The sequence below is a fragment of the Rutidosis leptorrhynchoides genome, chromosome 11 (assembly GCF_046630445.1).
Source record: "Rutidosis leptorrhynchoides isolate AG116_Rl617_1_P2 chromosome 11, CSIRO_AGI_Rlap_v1, whole genome shotgun sequence".
In the NCBI taxonomy this organism is placed as follows: domain Eukaryota; kingdom Viridiplantae; phylum Streptophyta; class Magnoliopsida; order Asterales; family Asteraceae; genus Rutidosis; species Rutidosis leptorrhynchoides.
Genome location: NC_092343.1, coordinates 373,353,101 through 373,372,444, shown reverse-complemented (window position 1 = coordinate 373,372,444; position 19,344 = coordinate 373,353,101). Strand labels below are relative to the sequence as shown.

The 19,344-nt window shown below is 35.7% G+C and overlaps 2 protein-coding genes across 5 annotated transcripts in view; one reads left to right on the top strand and one right to left on the bottom strand.

Moving 5' to 3' along the window:
• Positions 1–19,344, top strand: part of LOC139876501 (thylakoid membrane protein TERC, chloroplastic-like) — a 73,072-nt gene that overhangs the window by 1,430 nt on the left and 52,298 nt on the right. For 2 of the 4 annotated variants that reach the window (XM_071863826.1, XM_071863827.1), the window contains 10 exons: positions 518–605; positions 727–807; positions 1,215–1,271; positions 1,438–1,522; positions 1,631–1,680; positions 2,326–2,382; positions 2,565–2,643; positions 2,774–2,832; positions 2,924–2,981; positions 3,592–3,933. In XM_071863826.1, the coding sequence (XP_071719927.1) occupies positions 518–605; positions 727–807; positions 1,215–1,271; positions 1,438–1,522; positions 1,631–1,680; positions 2,326–2,382; positions 2,565–2,643; positions 2,774–2,832; positions 2,924–2,981; positions 3,592–3,683 (706 nt within the window). In that variant the 3' untranslated portion in view covers positions 3,684–3,933. Of the gene's footprint in view, positions 1–517; positions 606–726; positions 808–1,214; positions 1,272–1,437; positions 1,523–1,630; positions 1,681–2,325; positions 2,383–2,564; positions 2,644–2,748; positions 2,833–2,923; positions 2,982–3,591; positions 3,934–19,344 lie in introns of those variants that run through there. The other 2 variants (XR_011768139.1, XR_011768140.1) reach the window with 2 other exon arrangements.
• Positions 7,253–8,589, bottom strand: LOC139875953 (putative F-box/LRR-repeat protein 9). The gene is made up of 3 exons (XM_071863251.1): positions 8,266–8,589; positions 7,566–8,129; positions 7,253–7,480 (listed from the first exon to the last, which is right to left on the bottom strand). The coding sequence occupies exons 1-2, from the start codon at positions 8,586–8,588 to the stop codon at positions 7,589–7,591; spliced, it is 864 nt and encodes a 287-aa protein (XP_071719352.1). The 5' UTR covers position 8,589; the 3' UTR covers positions 7,253–7,480; positions 7,566–7,588.

The window sequence follows — 19,344 nt, the reverse complement described above, 5'->3', positions numbered from 1 at the left end:
AAGTTTGTGTAAAAAAAAAAAAAAAAAAAAAAAAAAAAAAAAAAAAAAAGACCTCAATTTGTAAGGGACCATATTTGCAAGGCAAAATTAGCAGTGGGTAATGGGTCAAAAAGAGTAGATTGGGTCAATGGGGTTGGTTTGAGTTGGGTTTGTTGACTCGCAAGGTTGTAAAAATTGATACTTGGGGACTACTCGGTCCGGACTTTTTAGGGAGTACTTGGCAACTCGGGAGTACTCGGACTTGACCAACTTTGACTTTGACCAAGTATGACTTTGACCATTTTTTGTCCATTTTTGACTAATTTTTTGATTTTTTGCTAAGTTTTAGCCGATTTTCCGAGTAATCCCGATTTTAGCCGAGTTTGACCAAGTTTGACCGAGAACTCCCCGAGTTGCAAAAACTTAGTATGCACCTAGTACTTCTGAGTTCTGCAACACTATTGACTCGCCAAAAAAGTTATGATCGCGTTCTAGTAGTAAAGCTAATTCTTATATGTATTAAAATGTGTATGTATAGGTACTTGCTTGAACAAAGCTTGTCAGTGGATAATCTTTTCGTCTTTGTTCAGATATTCAAATACTTTAAGGTGCCACTTGCTTATCAGGTGCAGTATAAACATATGTTATCTTGTTAAACCGAACTTCTTTATGTATTCTACATATCACTTAATATTTAGATTCATATTTCAGATTTTATATGTCGCATTTGTTATGTCGTGATCACAGAATAAAGTGCTTTCGTATGGCGTTGTTGGTGCAATCGTCTTACGCTTATCATTGATACTTCTTGGAACCGCTACTCTTCAGGTCCGTTTTTACATAAAACAATATTCCGTCTCCCGTATGCAAATTGCATACTTGGTTTCACATATAGGTGATGATCTGTGCACAAACACACATGTTTCGAACTATTGTACTGATAATAATTGTTTGTGTTCGGATCACTATGTTTCACATATGGTCATAGAATAATTTCTTTGTAAAGTATCTTGAATACCTTAGATAATGAGAAATGTTGGTAATTCTTATTGACAGAAATCAATCATGGTTTAATAATTGTACAGGAATGTTACTTCTAATTTCATATATATTATTTATATTTATTATATTAATATGTTATCATTCATCTATAGTGTTACTATATCTTAGTCCTTCATGGATATTGTGTAACATAATGTATTAATATGTAAAAAAATTTCATGTAAACGTTTTAGAGGTTCGAGGCTGTGAACTTGCTACTTGCATCGATACTTCTGTACTCATCCTTTAAGGTATCATTTCTATTTTTAGATATTTCTATGAATTTTACAGGCAGTATCTTCAATTGAAATCTTAGATTTCAGATCATATTGGTGAAGAACTTGCTATTTTTTAGGCCTTATACTTTGTTCGGTTGAGAATTTATTTTATCTTTCAACATTTCCATTTTTCTTCTAGTTGTTTACAGCTTCTGAAGATGATGACGAGGACCTATCGGAAAATTTTATCGTGAAGACATGCCAAAAAGTCATTCCAGTAACATGTAATAGTTTCCATTATTTTTTTATTTTTTTTAACAGTGAAAACTTTAAACCGTACCCATTTTTATCATTAATAAATCTGACATTATATTTTTGCTCACATTTGGCAGCTGCATATGATGGAAATAAGTTTTTTACAGTCGTGAATGGAGCTTGGAAAGTAAGTAGAAGATAAAGCTACTTTTTTGTTTGTTAATATTACAGTTAAAATTATGAGTGGCCACCGAGTTGACCAATGAAGCACACCACCCGGGTTCAATTCCTGGCTATGCCAAATCGTTCAAAAAAGGGAGTGTGACCAGAGGGTGCGCGTAATGCGCAATTCACATGGTACCAGGTCTCGCGCTCGGGGGACTTGATTACCCGAGGTTTACCCACTATGGGGAGCCAGTGTGCTCGTTCAGAGGGGGGTTTCCTCGCTAATCCAAAAAAAAATAATACAGTTAAAATTACATGTACACACATGCACACAACATTCTTAACAACAAATCAACTAAACAATAAAAAACAGAAATGAAAAAAAAAAAACAGAAAAGTAAACGAGCTTATGAAAAAGTTGGGGAACTAGAATTTTAGGTTTATGACTATACTAGTTATTTGTTATCAGATGTAAATTATCTATTCTTCTTTAATGGCTTTAGAGGTGGCAAGATGGGCGGGTCGAGTGGGTTCGGTAACTAATGAATTGAAACGTTTCATTTTAAAGTACCCGTAATGAACAATTATGAATCTTCTATTGATTCAAGGTGCCACGTTGAATTGTTCTTTTACTTGGTTTCTAACAGGCATCAAACGTTTTGGGCAGGCTACACCTTTGCTTCTCACTGTAGCTGTCGTTGAACTCAGTGATATTGCATTCGCTGTACGGTTACTTTTCCTGTTTCAAGGTTCCACATATTTTATAATATTATATATATATATATATATATATATATATATATATATATATATATATATATATATATATATATATATATATATTTTTTTTTTTTTTTTTTTTTTTACAATTCATGTTAATTTACACTTTCTACACTTCTTTTTTAGGTTGACTCGATACCAGCAGTTTTCGGCGTTACAAGAGACCCCTTCGTTGTATTCTCGTCTAATCTCTTTGCCATTATAGGTATAATTTGTTGTTCAGTCAAACCAGGGTTGACTTTTATCTAACTGGTCTATGATTGTTTCATGATGTAGTTTGTGGTTTTTTTTCTTTCTTTTCTTTGAAAAGCTTATATAGTTTGCGTCTGATGCAGGTTTAAGGTCATTATATTCATTGATTTCAGAAAGTATGGCAGAGTTGGAGTACTTACAGGTAACTCTATATAAACTTAAATATTGCGTATTATTAAACGGAAATTGTGTTGAAATCGATAAAATGTTACTTTTTTTTTTTTTCCTTCCAGCCTTCGATTAGTATTGTTCTCGGCTTTATTGGAAGCAAGATGATCCTAGACTTCTTCGGTTAGTATCTTTGTTATCAGATTCTTTGGTTATTTATACGTAGAAGGTTTTCCCTGTTCGGTAAAAAAACTAAACTTCCATTAAACATTAGAGAAAACTACCTGGCTGTTTCCGACCCATCCCTGGCCACCACTAAATATTCGTCCTAGCCAGGATTCGAACCTGAGACCTCTTGCAAGGAACTCAGGGCCCCAACCACAGGTTACTATACTCAAAGATAACACATAGATGTTGTAACTTCGACTGATGATGAATGGGTCGATTTGGTTTGTATTTCACTCTTTTTTTGCTAAGAGGGAAACATGTCAAATGGGTTAAAAGTCGCCCAAAGTCATGTCATCATACCTATAATCTCTTAAATCATTATTTAGTTTATGATTGTAATGATGATAGTTATTGTAATTACTATTGAAGTGGGCACATGTGTGTAAAAAATTAATCCAGTTACTTGTAAGAGGGTTAATGAGAGTACATTTAGTTAATGAGAGTAATTTAGTTAATGAGAGTACATTTAAACCCAGCCCTGTTTGTACGTGTTAGCTAACCCACCCATTTTGCCACCTTTACTAGGTAACTAACGGGAGTTACCGGATCTCATTTCTTTTTTCAGGGTACCATGTATCAACTGAAGTTTCGCTCGGCTGTGTGGCAACAACTTTAAGTGTTGGTGTTCTGCTGAGTTTGTTGAAGAAAGCAGATTAGCGTTCGGTCAATGTATGTAACTAAGCAAACCAAAAGCCACATTTTTCTCAATGACTAGTTCTCAAATTGTACATTCATCCAAAGTTATATTGGTTGAAGTAAATTTTCTTTTTAATTATTCAAGACCCGTTCTCAAATTGTACATGATTCATCCAAAGCGTACATCTTTCACGCTGTAGATGGTTATAACTGATATCTATGCAGAGGATGGATGTTATATATGCTATATGAAGTCTCAGTGTAATCTCATTCGGTTTTTTGTAGTGTTCCTATTTTTTTATAAGAAATAAAGTAAAATATGTGATTATACATTAGTAAGTACAGTATCCAAGCGTAAAATAGCTCATGTAGAAGTCTATTACACTGAGAAACAATGACCTAGGCGTTGTGCTTTTTGGTGAGGTCTTATAGCACACATAAATCCGCTACAAAACTCACTAAACAAACTGATAAATTGGATCGTTTTCAAAAAATGATCAAGGGGTAAAAAAAAAAAAAAAAAAACTAAACTTCCATTAAACATTAGAGAAAGGCAAATCCAAAAAATAAATTATCCAAACAAACTTTTCTAGTGCCTACTTAAATTTGAAGACATTGATAGTACCGAATAACGACCCACCACTATTTAATAGTATAAAATGCGCGGAATCAAAAACACCAACAATGTACAGACTACAACAGTAACACTACCCTTGTTTGAGTTAATGTAGAAAGGCTGAAAAAAGGTTCTACATATCAACTGCAGAGTAAGAAAAACGAAATCATATTCAGAATCTTCATTTTCATCATCTTCAGAGAATCTTCATTTTCATCATCTTCAGAATCATCAGAATCTTCATTTTCATCTTCATCTTCAGAAACAAAATCAGAATCATGCAGAGTTAGATGTTTAATCTGCTCTGAACATCTTTTAACTACGTCTCCATTGAGATCAATATGCGCACACACACTCAAGTCAAGAAGTTCAAGTTGATGACATCCGTCCAAAATCGCCTTCAGCCCAATATTTGAAATGGTGTTATTAATGAGTTTAAGGTGCCTTAACTCATGTAAGTTCTCCCCAATAGCCACACCTATCTCATCATTAACTTTTAAAGATGGACTAAATTCTCCTTCTTTAATAAAAATGAGGGTTTTTGACGGGAAAATGCTCGAAGAAATAAATGATAACATGCATCAAGATTAATGTTTTAAATAAAATTTTTTTTCATCTTATGTGAAGTTTTTTTTTTCAAAATTTATCCTGATTTAGAGTTTAGGGTTTAGTCTCTAAAACCAAAACCCAAAACCCAAAACTCTAAACCATTCGTGTTATAAATTCAATCTAAACCCCAATTTCTAAACCCTAAAACCTAATTTCTAAATCCTAAACCCTAATTTCTAAACCCTAGTTTCTAAACTATAATTTCTAAACCCTAATTTCTAACCCATTGAAGAAACATTACATATGATGCATGCTATCATTTATTTCTTCGAGCATTTTTTCCCGCTAAAATAATAACATTTATCACAAAGTGTCTTTTTTAAATGTTCATATTTTCATGTGATCTTAATGCTTGAAAAAAAATATTCAAAATTCAAAAAGAAAAAAAATAACTTCCATCCACTTCCCCCAAAAAAATTGTTTCCCTCTTGATTAAAACAGGTAGTAATTATATTATTCCATCCATTGGTTATTTATTGACAAAATTGCCAAATTGGTCCATGTGTTATTCGATTTTCTTTCTTTTCATCCCTCTCAAAATATTCATGCAATTTTAGTCTCTAATGGCATTTTCTAATTTCAATTTCATCCCTGTGTTAAGTGTGGGATCCCCATAGTATGCCAAATTTCATAGAGAGTCCTAATTATTAACGGACACTAAAAAATCCGTTAAAATTCGTCACTTCATGTCCCTAAATTGAGAAGGTTCTTCTTCATTTTAATCTTTCATGAATTCATTAAAAACACAATTTCATCCCTGCCATGAAGTATCCACCCATGGCACCTTTTCCATATCGTTTGGGGGGTAAAGGGGAGGGGGTTTTACTTAGCTGTGCCCTTGGATCGGTTTCAAGATTTCCTCCCGGGCAGCGATGGGGGCGGGGTTATTATCGCTGCATCGGCATAGTCGAAACGAGAGATGTTCGCAACGGGTGGTTTAGTCCCCCTCAGGTGATCCCAATCGCTGTTAAAAAATATATATATACAACAAGAATTCATCATACAATAAGTTTATAAGAACCAAAAACAAACTAAACTCTTATACTTTTTTTTTTTCTCCGTAACCACATTTCAACAAATTCAACATGAATTCATCATATATGTTAATAACCACATTTCAACACCTTTCTTAAAGTTCATCATCATTTGATTCTCGATCATCACAAATCTCAGATCTATTAATTAGATTATTTCCACTACTAGACGAACTTAAGGATGTATATGATGCATTTAAATCACATTTACCATTAACATAAGTATATGTATTACTATTACTATGCTCTAAAAGTGAACAACTATCATTCAGGCTATTTAAAAACTGATCAACAGAAAAAAGACTTTCATCATATGATGGAGAAGATAATGGTAAAGGAGGATACTTTTTTCCATTGACATCATAAAATGATTTCTCTGCAGCTTCAAGATCTAAAGACTCGTAAAGCATACAAGTTTTATCTTCCATATCTTCTTCCAAAAGCACCTGATGTTCACTTTAAAATCTGGATAAACAGTTTAATAGATGATTTTGAAACCACGTATTTTAGTGATTCGAAAGAGATGAAAGTGGATTGAAGTTTGACCAAAAGCATACATTTATGTGCTTTTCATGTAGCTGCTGAAATTAGTCCCTGCTGACGTCAATAAATGCAGTTAACTATCGGATTTTGGAGATTTTATAGATTTTGAAATTGTGTAGTAGAAATAAGATTTTAATGTTTGGTGGTTAGATTTGTTCCTCTGGTGAAATTTGGATTTTGGGGACATGGGGAGACGAATTTTAACGAAATTTTTAGTAACCGTTAATAATTAGGACTCTCTGTGAAACTTCGGCATACTATGGGGATCCCTCACTTAACATAGGGATGAAATTGAGACTGGAAAATGCCATTAGGGACTAAAATTGCAGGAACATCTTGAGAAGGATGAAAAGAAAGAAAATCGAATAATACAGGGACCAATTTGGCAATTTTGTCGTTATTTATTCTTAGAAAGACCCAAATGCCCTACTCTTCCCTAAAGGCTTTAGAGGTGGCAGATGGGCGAGTCAAGTGAGCTGGGTAACTAGTTAAACGTTTTATTTTATAGTATCCGTAATGAACAATTATGAATCTTTTGTTGATTCATATAGTTCCTTTACTTGGTTTCTAACAGGCATCAAACGTTTTGGGCAGGCTACACCTTTGCTTTTCACTGTAGCCGTCGTTGAACTCAGTGATATTGCACACATAAATCCGCTACAAAACTGTCACTAAACAAACTGATGGATTGGATTGTTTTCAAAAAAGGCAAAAAGGGTAACAAAAAAGAAACGGTCACTGTATCAGATATAATATGAAGAAACTAAATACCACAAAATAGTCTTGGTAATCTATTAAGGATAAACTTCCATCAAACATGCAAATGTTAAACATTAGAGAGAAATACAATTCCAAAAACAATTTTCCAAACAAACATTCCTAGTGCGTACTTAAGTTTGGAGACGATAATAGTACCGACCCACCACAATTTGGAGGTGTAAAATGCGCAGAATCAAAAACACCAACAATGTACAGACTACAACAGTAACACTACCCTTGTTTGTTCCATATATCAACTGCAAATTAAGAAAAACGGAATCAGTTTTCTACTTTTCCATTCAAATACAACTATAAGTATAGACCATTTAAAGGGTAACTAACCTTTTGATCATCACATGTAACTATCAATCATCATTATCTTCATCTTCGGAATCTTCATTATCATCTTCATCTTCATCATCTTCAGAATCAGAATCTTCATTTTCATCTTCATCTTCATAATGAAAATCAGGCAGAGTTAGATGTTTAATCCGCTCTAAACATCTTTTCACCACGTCTCCATTGAGATCAATATGTGCACACAAACTCAAGTCAAGTGATTCAAGTTGATGACATCCATCCAAAATCGCCTTCAACCCAATATTTGAAATGGTGTTATTAATGAGTTTAAGGTGCCTTAACTCATGTAAGTTCTCCCCAATAGCCACACCTATCTCATCATTAACTTTTAAAGATGAACTAAATTCTCCTCCTTGAATAAAAATCAATGTTTTTAGCAAAGGGCAATAACGTCCAGCACTTTCAATAGCTTCCTTCGTAAGATACTCAGAGTCCACATTGAGTTCCTCCAACAATGGAAATTTTTTTAAAGCCTCGTGCAAAGTTTTTATAGACGAATCGTCACTCCTACCAACCCGCATGTAGAGACGTTTTAGCTGGCTTGCTCTGTAAAAAAAAAAAAAAAAAAAAAAAAAAAAAAAAAAAAAAACCATCATAACAATCACTTACGTCCAATAAGTTGCCACCACCTTATTATTATAAGTATGTAAAATGTAGACAATAAGCGTGTATGGTAACATACCTATCTGCAACATACATAAGAATCTCATCAGTACGAAGGTCCGGGATGACAATGTCAACTAATTGACCCCCGCTTCTATCAACAACATTTTTACAAATTTTCCATATTCCAGGCAAACCACCATACGAAACTTCACTCAAGTAGAACGTTTCCCTCAACCAGTACAAATTGATAACTTTCCACATAGAAGGGTCCTTGCAGACTTTATACCAATCACTACACACATACTGCGCAGTCTCAAGTATTTCAAAATGACCAATTCTTGAGAGTATATTAACCTTCAATTCGGGTGGAAGGTCGAACCAATTTGTTGTGGATGACATCATCACTTTATTATGAAAAAAGGGAACCGTTTCAGATATAAATTGCAAATTATACATCAATCCATTTCTTATGATTAAAAGGTAGCAACATTGATGTGTAATTTGCACAAAGATATGCATAAAAAAATATCTTAGCAAAGAGAACATCAATCAATTACAACATTAAAAGAGATATTTCTAGCCCTAATTGTGTTTTGTTTCCAAACCCTAACTGTATAGTAATTTTATGAACCAATTATACGAATTAAATAAAATCAAACAAATTGTGCAATTAAGTTAATAGAGTAGAATTCAACAAATATATATCGTGACTATCGATAACAAAAAGATGCATAAAAAAGATGAAATGTAAACCAAACCTGAACAAAAAAAATCAACTCACATCGCAGTGAAGAAAACTGATGGAATTGAACGGGTTGAGTTTTGATAAGGAACCGCCACAAATTTAGGTGTGTTGGCCTGTTAGGTATAAAATCAAATCAGTTTGGTTTCTCCAGCGGATGTGATGCTTGCAATGATGAAGATGATACCGACTTGAACCCTTCTGGCTTAGCGTATCTTGTTTTGGGCTTCGAGTCCAGCCCATCCGGTGCTGTTACATCCCGTTCTGGTTCTGCTATGTGTCTTTTACAGGGTGGGCCTGTTTTTTTGTTTTGTGTGAAGCTGGCTTGAAGGCCCATGTGTCAACATTTTTTTGTTTTATGAATATGGGAAATTGCTCAAAATCCTCAATATCTAGAAGTGTTTGACAATATGACCTTAAAAAATTACAATTACAAAAAATGATCCCTAAACACGCCGATGCGTGCAATTCCATGTGTGATGCGTTGTCACCGAGCACCCAAGCAAGACAAGCAAATGGTAACGCATCACGCACTAACAAGCAACACGCGTGAAAACTGTGAAACACACATGAAACGGCGATTTGGGCAGGCTACACCTTTGCTTCTCACTGTAGCTGTCATTGAACTTAGTGATATTGCGTTCGCTGTATGGTTTGTTGGAAATAGGAGGTTATGTATATTATTTGTGGAAGAGAGGATTGATGATTTAGAAGTTTGATTGATATTGAAAGCTTTGTTTTATTGCTTATTGTTTTGCTTTGCTTGATTACAAATGAGGGGTGAAGCCCTCTATTTATACTACTCAATGGAGTAGTCTAGAACTCTTCATCATCTACTAATATCTAGATATTTCTCAAGTATTATCTAGGTATTTCCTAAGTATTATCTTTAGATATTTTACAAGATTTTTCTACACACTTTCACTACTAGATATTACAAGAAGTTTCTACATAATGGACTACAATCTTGATCCATATACTTGTATACTTGCAAGCCCATATCCAAAACACATAGCCCAAAATCAAGTTTAACTTCCAACAGCCCCCCTTAAACTTGATTTCGTTACTCCGAGCATATTCCGTAATCTCTGAAACGTCTCATGTTTTAGAGGCTTTGTGAAAATATCAGCAACTTGGTCAAATGACTTCGCGTACTTTATCTGCACCTCTTTATTTGTTACACACTCCCTGATGTAATGGTATTTCGTATCGATGTGCTTGCTTCGATCATGGAAGACTGGATTCTTTGCTAGAGCAATCGCAGACTTGTTATCCACATATATCTCCGTGGGTTCCTTTTGAAAAAACTTAAGCTCATTTAGTAACTTCCTGAGCCATATTGCATGACAGGTGCACGATGTTGCTGCTACAAACTCGGCTTCACACGTTGACAGAGTCACAATGGGTTGCTTCTTCGAGCTCCATGTGAACGCCGTATCTCCCATATAGAACACGAAACCACTCGTACTCTTACGATCATCTATGTCTCCAGCCCAATCACTATCACTGTATCCAACTAGCTTGAAGTGATCAGAAGGCGAATAAAACAGGCCATAGTCAATCGTACCTTTGATGTAGCGAAGTATCCTCTTAGCCGCCTTCAAATGATTTATTGTAGGTGCTTCCATGTATCGACTTACTAGTCCAACTCCGTAGAGAATATCTGGCCTCGTGCAGGTTAGGTACCTCAGACTTCCAACTAAACTCTTGTATTGTGTTGGGTCCACTAAGTATCCTTCATCATCTTTTGACAATTTGAGATTGCAATCCACCGGTGTGTTCATTGACTTGCAGTCATTCATCTTAAACTTCTTGAGCACCTCATTCGCATAACCTTCTTGGGATATGAATATTCCTTCTTTCTTTTGTTTTACCTCGATCCCAAGATAGTAAGCCATAAGTCCAATGTCGGTCATCTCGAACTCCCGAACCATTGCTTTCTTGAACTCCTCAAACATTTTGGGATTACTACCGGTGAATATCAAGTCATCCACGTATAGGCACACAATCATAACATCTCCATCATTGCTAACTTTGGTGTAGAGGGCATGCTCATGGGGGCATTTCGTAAAGTCATTCTGCTGGAAATACTTGTCTATCCTGCTATTCCATGCCCGAGGCGCTTGCTTCAACCCGTATAAGGCCTTTTTCAATTTTAGCACCTTATTCTCTTGACCTTTCACGATGTATCCCAAAGGTTGTTCTATATAGACTTCTTCTTCTAAGTGACCATTAAGGAACGCGGATTTGACATCCATTTGATAAATCTTCCAATTAGGTTGAGCCGCAAGTGAGATTATCAATCTTATAGTTTCTAGACGAGTGACGGGAGCAAATACCTCATCATAGTCTATGCCGGCTCGTTGACTATATCCCTTCGCCACCAACCTTGCCTTATATCTTTCAACTTCACCTTTAAAATTCTTCTTGGCCTTGTACACCCATTTTACACCAATAGCCTTATGTCCCTTTGTGTCATAACCCGTCCTTAACCATAAGAACGTGTTAGATAACGTATGATTTCATTGCGAGGTATTGACCTCTATATGCGACATTTTTAAAAGAGAAACTGCATATATTATACATTACAAACCATAACCATTATTTTTGTTACAAGCTTTAGACAATAAAAAGATGATTATCGTTTAGCGATAATCTTCGACTTACAAACTTTACATATAATGATAACAACACGATTTCGAGCATATTTTACAACACAAATCCTTGGGTATGCAGTTTTATTTTTGACACAAATATGCGTACGCAAGATCCTGCTCAAATTCAACATAATGCAGCGGAAGCTTTAGTAATCACCTGAGAATAGACATGTTTTAAAAGGTCAACATAAAGTTGGTGAGATATAGGTTTAATGCCGGCAGCAATATATATATAGACCACAAGATTTCGTATATAAACAGTTTAATAAAAATATTCTAAGTGGTTGAGCACTTGGTAACCATACTTAACATTTAATCACGTCGCATATTCCCTTTATTATGAAATCTTACTACACCGTACCAAGTGTAGTCACGAAATGAAGTACTGTGCAACCGTTGAATACTGGTCGTCCAGTCCGGTTGGGGTTGTCAGGCCCGATAGATCTATCAACAGGATTCGCGTTTACAATACCGCTGTAAATATTAGTTACCAAGCTACAGGGAAGTATGCCAGTGGTACAACTCAACGTAGAATATATTTTTCAGTTACTTGTGTCCATAACGTAAAACATAAAATACATGTATTCTCATCCCGAAATATTTAGAGTTTAAAAGTGGGACTATATACTCACTTTCGTCTTGAAGATATATATATAATTTGACTTGGTCTCCGGTTGATATCACGAACCTATCCATATATAATATATCAATACCTTTTCTTTTTAAACAAACGTCACATATATATACTTGTTATACTTTTAATACTTTGAATAATTCCTTAGTCCGTAGTTAGCAGTTCGTTGTTAGTAATTCAGTTTTAATGGTTCATTTTTAGATGTTTAATATACCCGCAATGAAATAAATAAAACCCCCAACGAAATAAATAAAACCCCATCGTATATGTATTGGTCGAGATTAATCTTGACCCACGGTACCGGTGTTGTCAAATGACGTGTTGCGTACATAAAGTACCGGTGTTGTCAAATGACGTGTTGCGTACAATCATGGGATCTTATGATTAATCTTCTCGTGTTGTTTACGGGTGATCCTGAACCATATAAAATTGAATTATAAGTACATATATATAAAATATCATGTTAACTTAAAAAGATGTGATTTATTTAATTTTTCCCAATTATTTTCGTGGCTAAACTAGTCTTGGATATCCGATTTTGTTTCGGTCATAGTTTCTTCGTTACAACTCCGTTTTCGTTGATTCAACTTGCCATCTCCTTGGATCGAGTCCCTCTTTAAGACTATGAACTGTAAATACCTTAGTTTGTATTCAAAATCACACGGCATAGGTCAAACTTTAGTGAAACTTATGAAGTTAATCATTTTTCATCATGTAAACAACCTTAAATGATTATTTTTCTAAAAATACTTATACTTTGAGTTAAATCATGAAATTTTTATGTGTTATCATATTCATAGTAAAAATCATTTTTCCAGAAAATAAACCTCCAATTCAAAGTTTAAGATGGTTTTTAATTATCCAACCCAAAACAGCCCCCGGTGGCACTCCGACGTCGTAAAAACAGTTTTTAAGATAATCTTTGAAAAACCAAGTTATACCTTGTTAAATTAGCATATATTTAAGTTATATTACAGGTCTTGGAGTATTTTAAAAGTTAAGTTAGAAGGATCTATTTAGTTTGCAAACAAGTTTGAAAACATTCAAACTATGTTCTTGTTGTTAAAATTTTATACCACAAAATAAGATAGCTATATATATATGAATCGAATAAGGTTATGAACATAGATTCTACCTCAAGTTCCTTGGACAAGGTTGTTGTAAAAGAGGAGTAAGAACCTAGAACCAAAAGGGTGATGGAAGTGGATGAAAGATTGGAAGTAAGTTGGTGTTCTTGGAAGGATTTCTTGAAGTGTTTTTGTAAGGTTTTCTTATGAGGTTTAAGTGTTGTTTTTGAAGCTAAATGATGGGGAAAATGCTTGGAGATGATCAAGTATGAAGTTAAGAGTATTTTGAGAGAGAAATGGAAGTGTAAGTATGAGAAAATGGGGTGAAGAAATGGTGTGCATGCATAAAAACGTTTTTAGGTTATAAAGGAAAAAAAAGATACCTAACTTTGTTTTCTTGCTAAATAATTCATGCTACTTGACAAATGGTTGGTTCCACATGTTTCTTAATCATTTAAGGCTGCTAAGGAGCAGATTTTTATTGGTATATACCAATAGTAAATACATCTAGAAGCTGCGTATGATACGGGTACATATACCCTAGGTATACGTATAGAAATCTTTGAGAAAACGGAACGAGGATTCAAATATAGTTATCTTTTGTAAATATACTTATATTGTTTTATGTATTTAAGTCTTTAAAAGTGATTAAATACATTACTTATACGATATATGTATAAACATTATAGGTCATAAGTATTTAAGTCAAATAACGTTACGTATGGTTATCGTTTTAAAAACTTAAGTTAGTAGTTTCAAAATATACTTATAACTTATTGTTATTAATACAAAATGAGATATTAAAACATTCTTAGGTCATGTTAAATATGTATATATACATATATATACACAAACGTATAATTATCATATATTGTATAGTTCGTGATATCATCGGTCAAACTAGACGGTCAAACGTTGTGTAAAACTCTTTTCGAAAAACATAAGTCTCGACAATTTGGATTGCTTATCATTTTGGTAAGGTTTAATTTATGTAAATATTAATCTTATAAGTATAGAACGATCGAAAAAGTGCGGGTCGTTACATTACCTCCCCGTTAAATAAATTTCGTCCCGAAATTTTAAAATTGTACCTATTTTGCGTCATCGAGAAACAAGTGTGGATACTTTTGTTTCATCTGATCCTCCCGTTCCCACGTAAACTCGGGACCTCTTCGAGCATTCCAACGAACCTTAACGATCGGTATGTTGCTCTGCTTGAGCTGTTTAACTTCACGGTCCATGATTTCGATTGGTTCTTCGACGAATTGTAGTTTCTCGTCGACATGGATTTCTTCAAGAGGAATGGTGAGGTCTTCCTTTGCAAGACACTTCTTAAGGTTCGAGACGTGAAAGGTATTATGTACCCCGGCGAGTTGTTACGGTAACTCGAGTCGATAAGCTACCGGTCCAATGCGTTCGATGATCTTGAACGGGCCTACATATCTTGGGTTCAGTTTACCCCTTTTTCCAAAACGTATCACACCTTTCCAAGGTGACACCTTTAGCATAACCATGTCACTGATCTGAAACTCTAATGGTTTCCTTCGGACATCGGCGTAGCTCTTTTGGCGACTACGGGCTGTTTTCAATCTCTCCTTGATTTGTACTATCTTCTCAGTCGTTTCGTGTATGATCTCGGGACCAGTTAAATGTCGATCTCCTACTTCATTCCAACAGATAGGAGATCTACACTTCCTTCCATACAATGCTTCGAATGGTGCAGCTTTAATGCTCGCATGATAACTATTATTATACGAGAATTCTGCTAACGGTAAATACTTATCCCATCCGTTTCCAAAATCGATCACACATGCCCTGAGCATGTCTTCAAGAGTCTGAATTGTTCTTTCACTCTGCCCGTCAGTTTGCGGATGATATGCGGTACTCATATCCAGACGAGTTCCTAGTGCCTCCTGTAGTGATTGCCAGAACTTTGAGGTAAATCTACTATCACGATCAGATATAATGGAAATAGGTATTCCATGCCTTGAAACAACTTCCTTTATATACAATCGTAATAGTTTCTCCATTCTATCCGTTTCCTTTATAGGCAAGAAATGTGCAGACTTGGTGAGACGATCAACAATCACCCAAATGGTGTCGTAACCCCAGGCAGTCTTTGGTAACTTCGTGATGAAATCCATGGTAATACCATCCCATTTCCATTCTGGGATTTCTGGTTGTTGAAGTAACCCTGACGGCTTCTGGTGTTCTGCTTTGACTTTGGAACAAGTTAAACATTCCCCAACATATGTTGCAACGTCTGTCTTCAAATTAGGCCACCAATAATGCGTCTTAAGATCTTGGTACATCTTTCCAACTCCAGGATGTATCGAATATCTTGTCTTATGTGCCTCGTTCAATATCAACTTCCTTAATCCACCCAACTTCGGTACCCAAATACGATTTGCAAAATATCGAATTCCATCTTCCCGCATAACGAGTTGCTTCTCATACTTCTTCATTATCTCATTTCCTATATTTTCTTTAGTAAGTGCTTCTCGTTGAACTTCTTTGATTTGTGAGTTGAGATTCATGCGAATTTTTATGTTCATCGCTCGTACTCGAATTGGTTCTCGTTCCTTTCTGCTTAGAGCGTCGGCCACCACGTTCGCTTTCCCGGGATGATAACGAATTTCACAATCATAGTCATTTATTAACTCAACCCACCTACGTTGCCTCATGTTCAGCTGTTTTTGATCGAAAATATGTTGAAGGCTTTTATGATCAGTAAACACAGTGCATTTAACCCCATACAAGTAGTGTCTCCATATCTTCAATGCAAACACGACTGCTCCCAGTTCTAGATCATGCGTCGTATAATTTCGCTCGTAAATCTTTAATTGTCGGGATGCGTATGCAATAACTTTCTTTCGTTGCATAAGAACACAACCAAAACCTTGTCGCGAAGCGTCACAATATATTTCAAAATCATCGTTCCCTTCAGGTAACGATAAAATAGGCGCCGTAGTTAACTTCTTCTTCAGTAATTGAAATGCGTTCTCCTGCTCCGAGGTCCATTCGTATTTCTTCCCTTTTTGCGTTAATGCTGTCAACGGCTTAGCTATTCGGGAAAAATCTTGAATAAACCTTCTATAATAACCGGCTAAACCCAAAAATTGGCGTATCTGCATTGGTGTTTTAGGAGTCTCCCATTTTTCAATGGCTTCAATTTTTGCTGGATCAACCTGAATTCCTTTGCTACTAACAACGTGGCCAAGAAATTGCACTTCTTTCAACCAGAAAGCACACTTAGAAAATTTAGCGTATAGCTGTTCTTTTCTCAACAACTCTAATATCAACCTTAAATGCTGCTCATGCTCTTGCTCACTCTTGGAATAGATAAGAATGTCATCAATGAAAACGATAACAAACTTATCTAAATACGGACTACAAACTCGATTCATGAGGTCCATGAATACAGCTGGCGCATTCGTCAATCCAAACGGCATGACCAAAAATTCGTAATGACCATAACGTGTCCGAAAAGCAGTTTTCGGAATGTCCTCTTCTTTGACACGTAGTTGATGATAGCCCGATCTTAGGTCGATTTTCGAATAAACACATGATCCCTGGAGTTGATCAAATAAGTCGTCAATTCTCGGTAGTGGATACCGATTTTTGATAGTTAACTTATTTAATTCACGATAATCTATACACATCCTAAAAGATCCATCTTTCTTTTTAACAAATAGAATCGGAGCTCCCCACGGTGAAGTACTTGGTCGTATGAATCCATGATCCAGTAATTCTTTTAACTGACTCTGAAGTTCTTTTAACTCGGACGGTGCAAGTCTATATGGAGCACGAGCCACTGGTGCGGCTCCTGGTACTAAATCTATTTGAAATTCTACAGATCTAAATGGAGGTAATCCCGGCAACTCTTCCGAAAAAACTTCAGGAAAATCTCTTGCCACAGGCACGTCGTTGATGCACTTCTCTTTTTCTTTCTTTTCGACTTTATTAACATGTGCTAAGATAGCATAGCACCCTTTCTTCAAGCACTTTTGAGCTTTCAAATAACTAATGAGTTTTAGCTTTGAGTTACCCTTCTCTTCATAAATCATCACCGGCATTCTATCCTTACAAGGAATGCGAATTGCCTTCTTGGCACACACAACTTCAGCTCCTACTTTGGACATCCAGTCCATGCCGACTATTACATCAAAACTTCCTAATTCTACGGGTATTAAGTCAATTTTAAATGTTTCTCCGGCTAAATTTATTTTACAATCACGGCAAATTTTATCGGCTTTAATTAGTTTACCATTAGCTAACTCAATCATGTACTTAGCATCTAGAGGTAATGATGAACAATTCAATTTAGCGTAAAAGCCTCTACTCACGTAACTTCTATCGGCACCAGTATCAAATATAATAGATGCGGATAAGTTATTAATGGTAAACGTACCCGTAACAAGCTCCGGGTCTTCACACGCCTCTCTAGCATTAATAACAAATGCTCTTCCACGTGCAGATCCATTATTCTTCTCTGGATTCGGACACTGGCTCTTATAGTGACCTTGTTTTCCACACCCATAACAAGTAATGGTAGCCAAAGCAGTTCTATTTGCATTGGTGGCAGGAGTCTTGGTACCATTTGTATTTGTAACGAGAGCCCTACAATCTTCAGCAAGATGACCCTTTCGATTACATTTGTTGCATACCACATTACAGTAGCCAGAGTGATGTTTGTGGCATCGGTTGCATAAAGGATTTTGTCCTTTGTAACCAAAGCTTGAACCACTACCTGCACCTTGTATGGTTTCTTGTTTCTTAAAAGATTGTTGTTGGTTACCTCGATCATAATTTCCATTCCACTTTCTTTTGTTACCTGATACCTTCACATCAGTATTGGATGCTTTCTTATCCATGATGACCTGATCCATTAGCTCGTTTGCCATGGTTATAGCTTCATGAATTGTCTTAGGTTTCGATGCTGTAACGTTTGCCTTGACCTTTTTGGGCAAACCATCTTTGTACATTTCAATCTTCCGTTCTTCGGTTGGAACCAATTCAGGACATAGCAAAACTAATTCCATGAATCGCTGATTGTAGTTGGTGATTTCAGTACCAACAACCTTCAGGCTTCGTAATTCATCTTCCAACTTCCTAACCTCGTTCCTTGGACAATACTCGTTGATTAACATTGTTTTGAATTCTTCCCAAGGAGTATCATAAGCTACATCTCCTCCTACAGCCTTCACATAATTTTTCCACCACGTGAGTGCACTATCTTGTAAAGTGAACGATGCATACTTGGTCATGTCCTTTTCAACACAACCACTTATTTTAAACACAGTCTCCATCTTTTCTATCCACCGGGTTAAACCGATCGGTCCTTCTGTTCCACTGAATGATGAGGGCTTGCAAGCTTGAAAAGTTTTGTAAGTGCACCCCACACGAGGATTTGGGTTAACTGCAGCACCTCTTGCAGCCTCGACCCATAACATTCTGTCGTTCACTCGCTGATTGATGAGTTCCTGGATTTCTTGTTCCGTCATTCGGTTCAATCGCGCCATATTCTTCTATAAGAATGAAAAGAAAATAATTATTCACATGGAATATTATAGATGTAGTGTATATTTACAGTACATTATAGCTTATTAATAATATGAACCAGGTATTATTATAAAAGCCTTTTCTTCTTATTAGCGTTTTATAATTATATCTAGGGTAGTACCTACCCGTTAATGTCCATACTTAATAGCTTAGTACAGAATCAATTACTACCATCTAAGTAATACTTAACCATGGAAAATTATTGCATTTCACACTTCACTATTTTACATATGCTTATCTTACATCGAACATTAAGCAAACCACACTAATAATATTATACAAAACATTATATGATCCCATGGTTTAATACGGCAGCGCATCGTTTGGTCTATTTTCTAGGACGTTTAGGTTCAAAGAATCGCTCAACGCTTATCCTGGCTGTCTGCCTATATTTTGGCTGTGGGGCTGAAGAACTGGATGCCAGGATAGAACGAATAGGAATAGCGGGAATAGGGGTGGTAGTGTCTAGTGGAGTTGGTGCCACATCATCCTT

Bases quoted from the DNA above. Each gene is read 5' to 3' on its own strand.
- LOC139875953 (XM_071863251.1), bottom strand. From the start codon at position 8,588: ATGTCATCCACAACAAATTGGTTCGACCTTCCACCCGAATTGAAGGTT. The intron at 8,130-8,265 runs GTATGTTACCAT...TTTTTTTTACAG, and splicing joins CTTATGTATGTTGCAGATAG to AGCAAGCCAGCTAAAACGTC.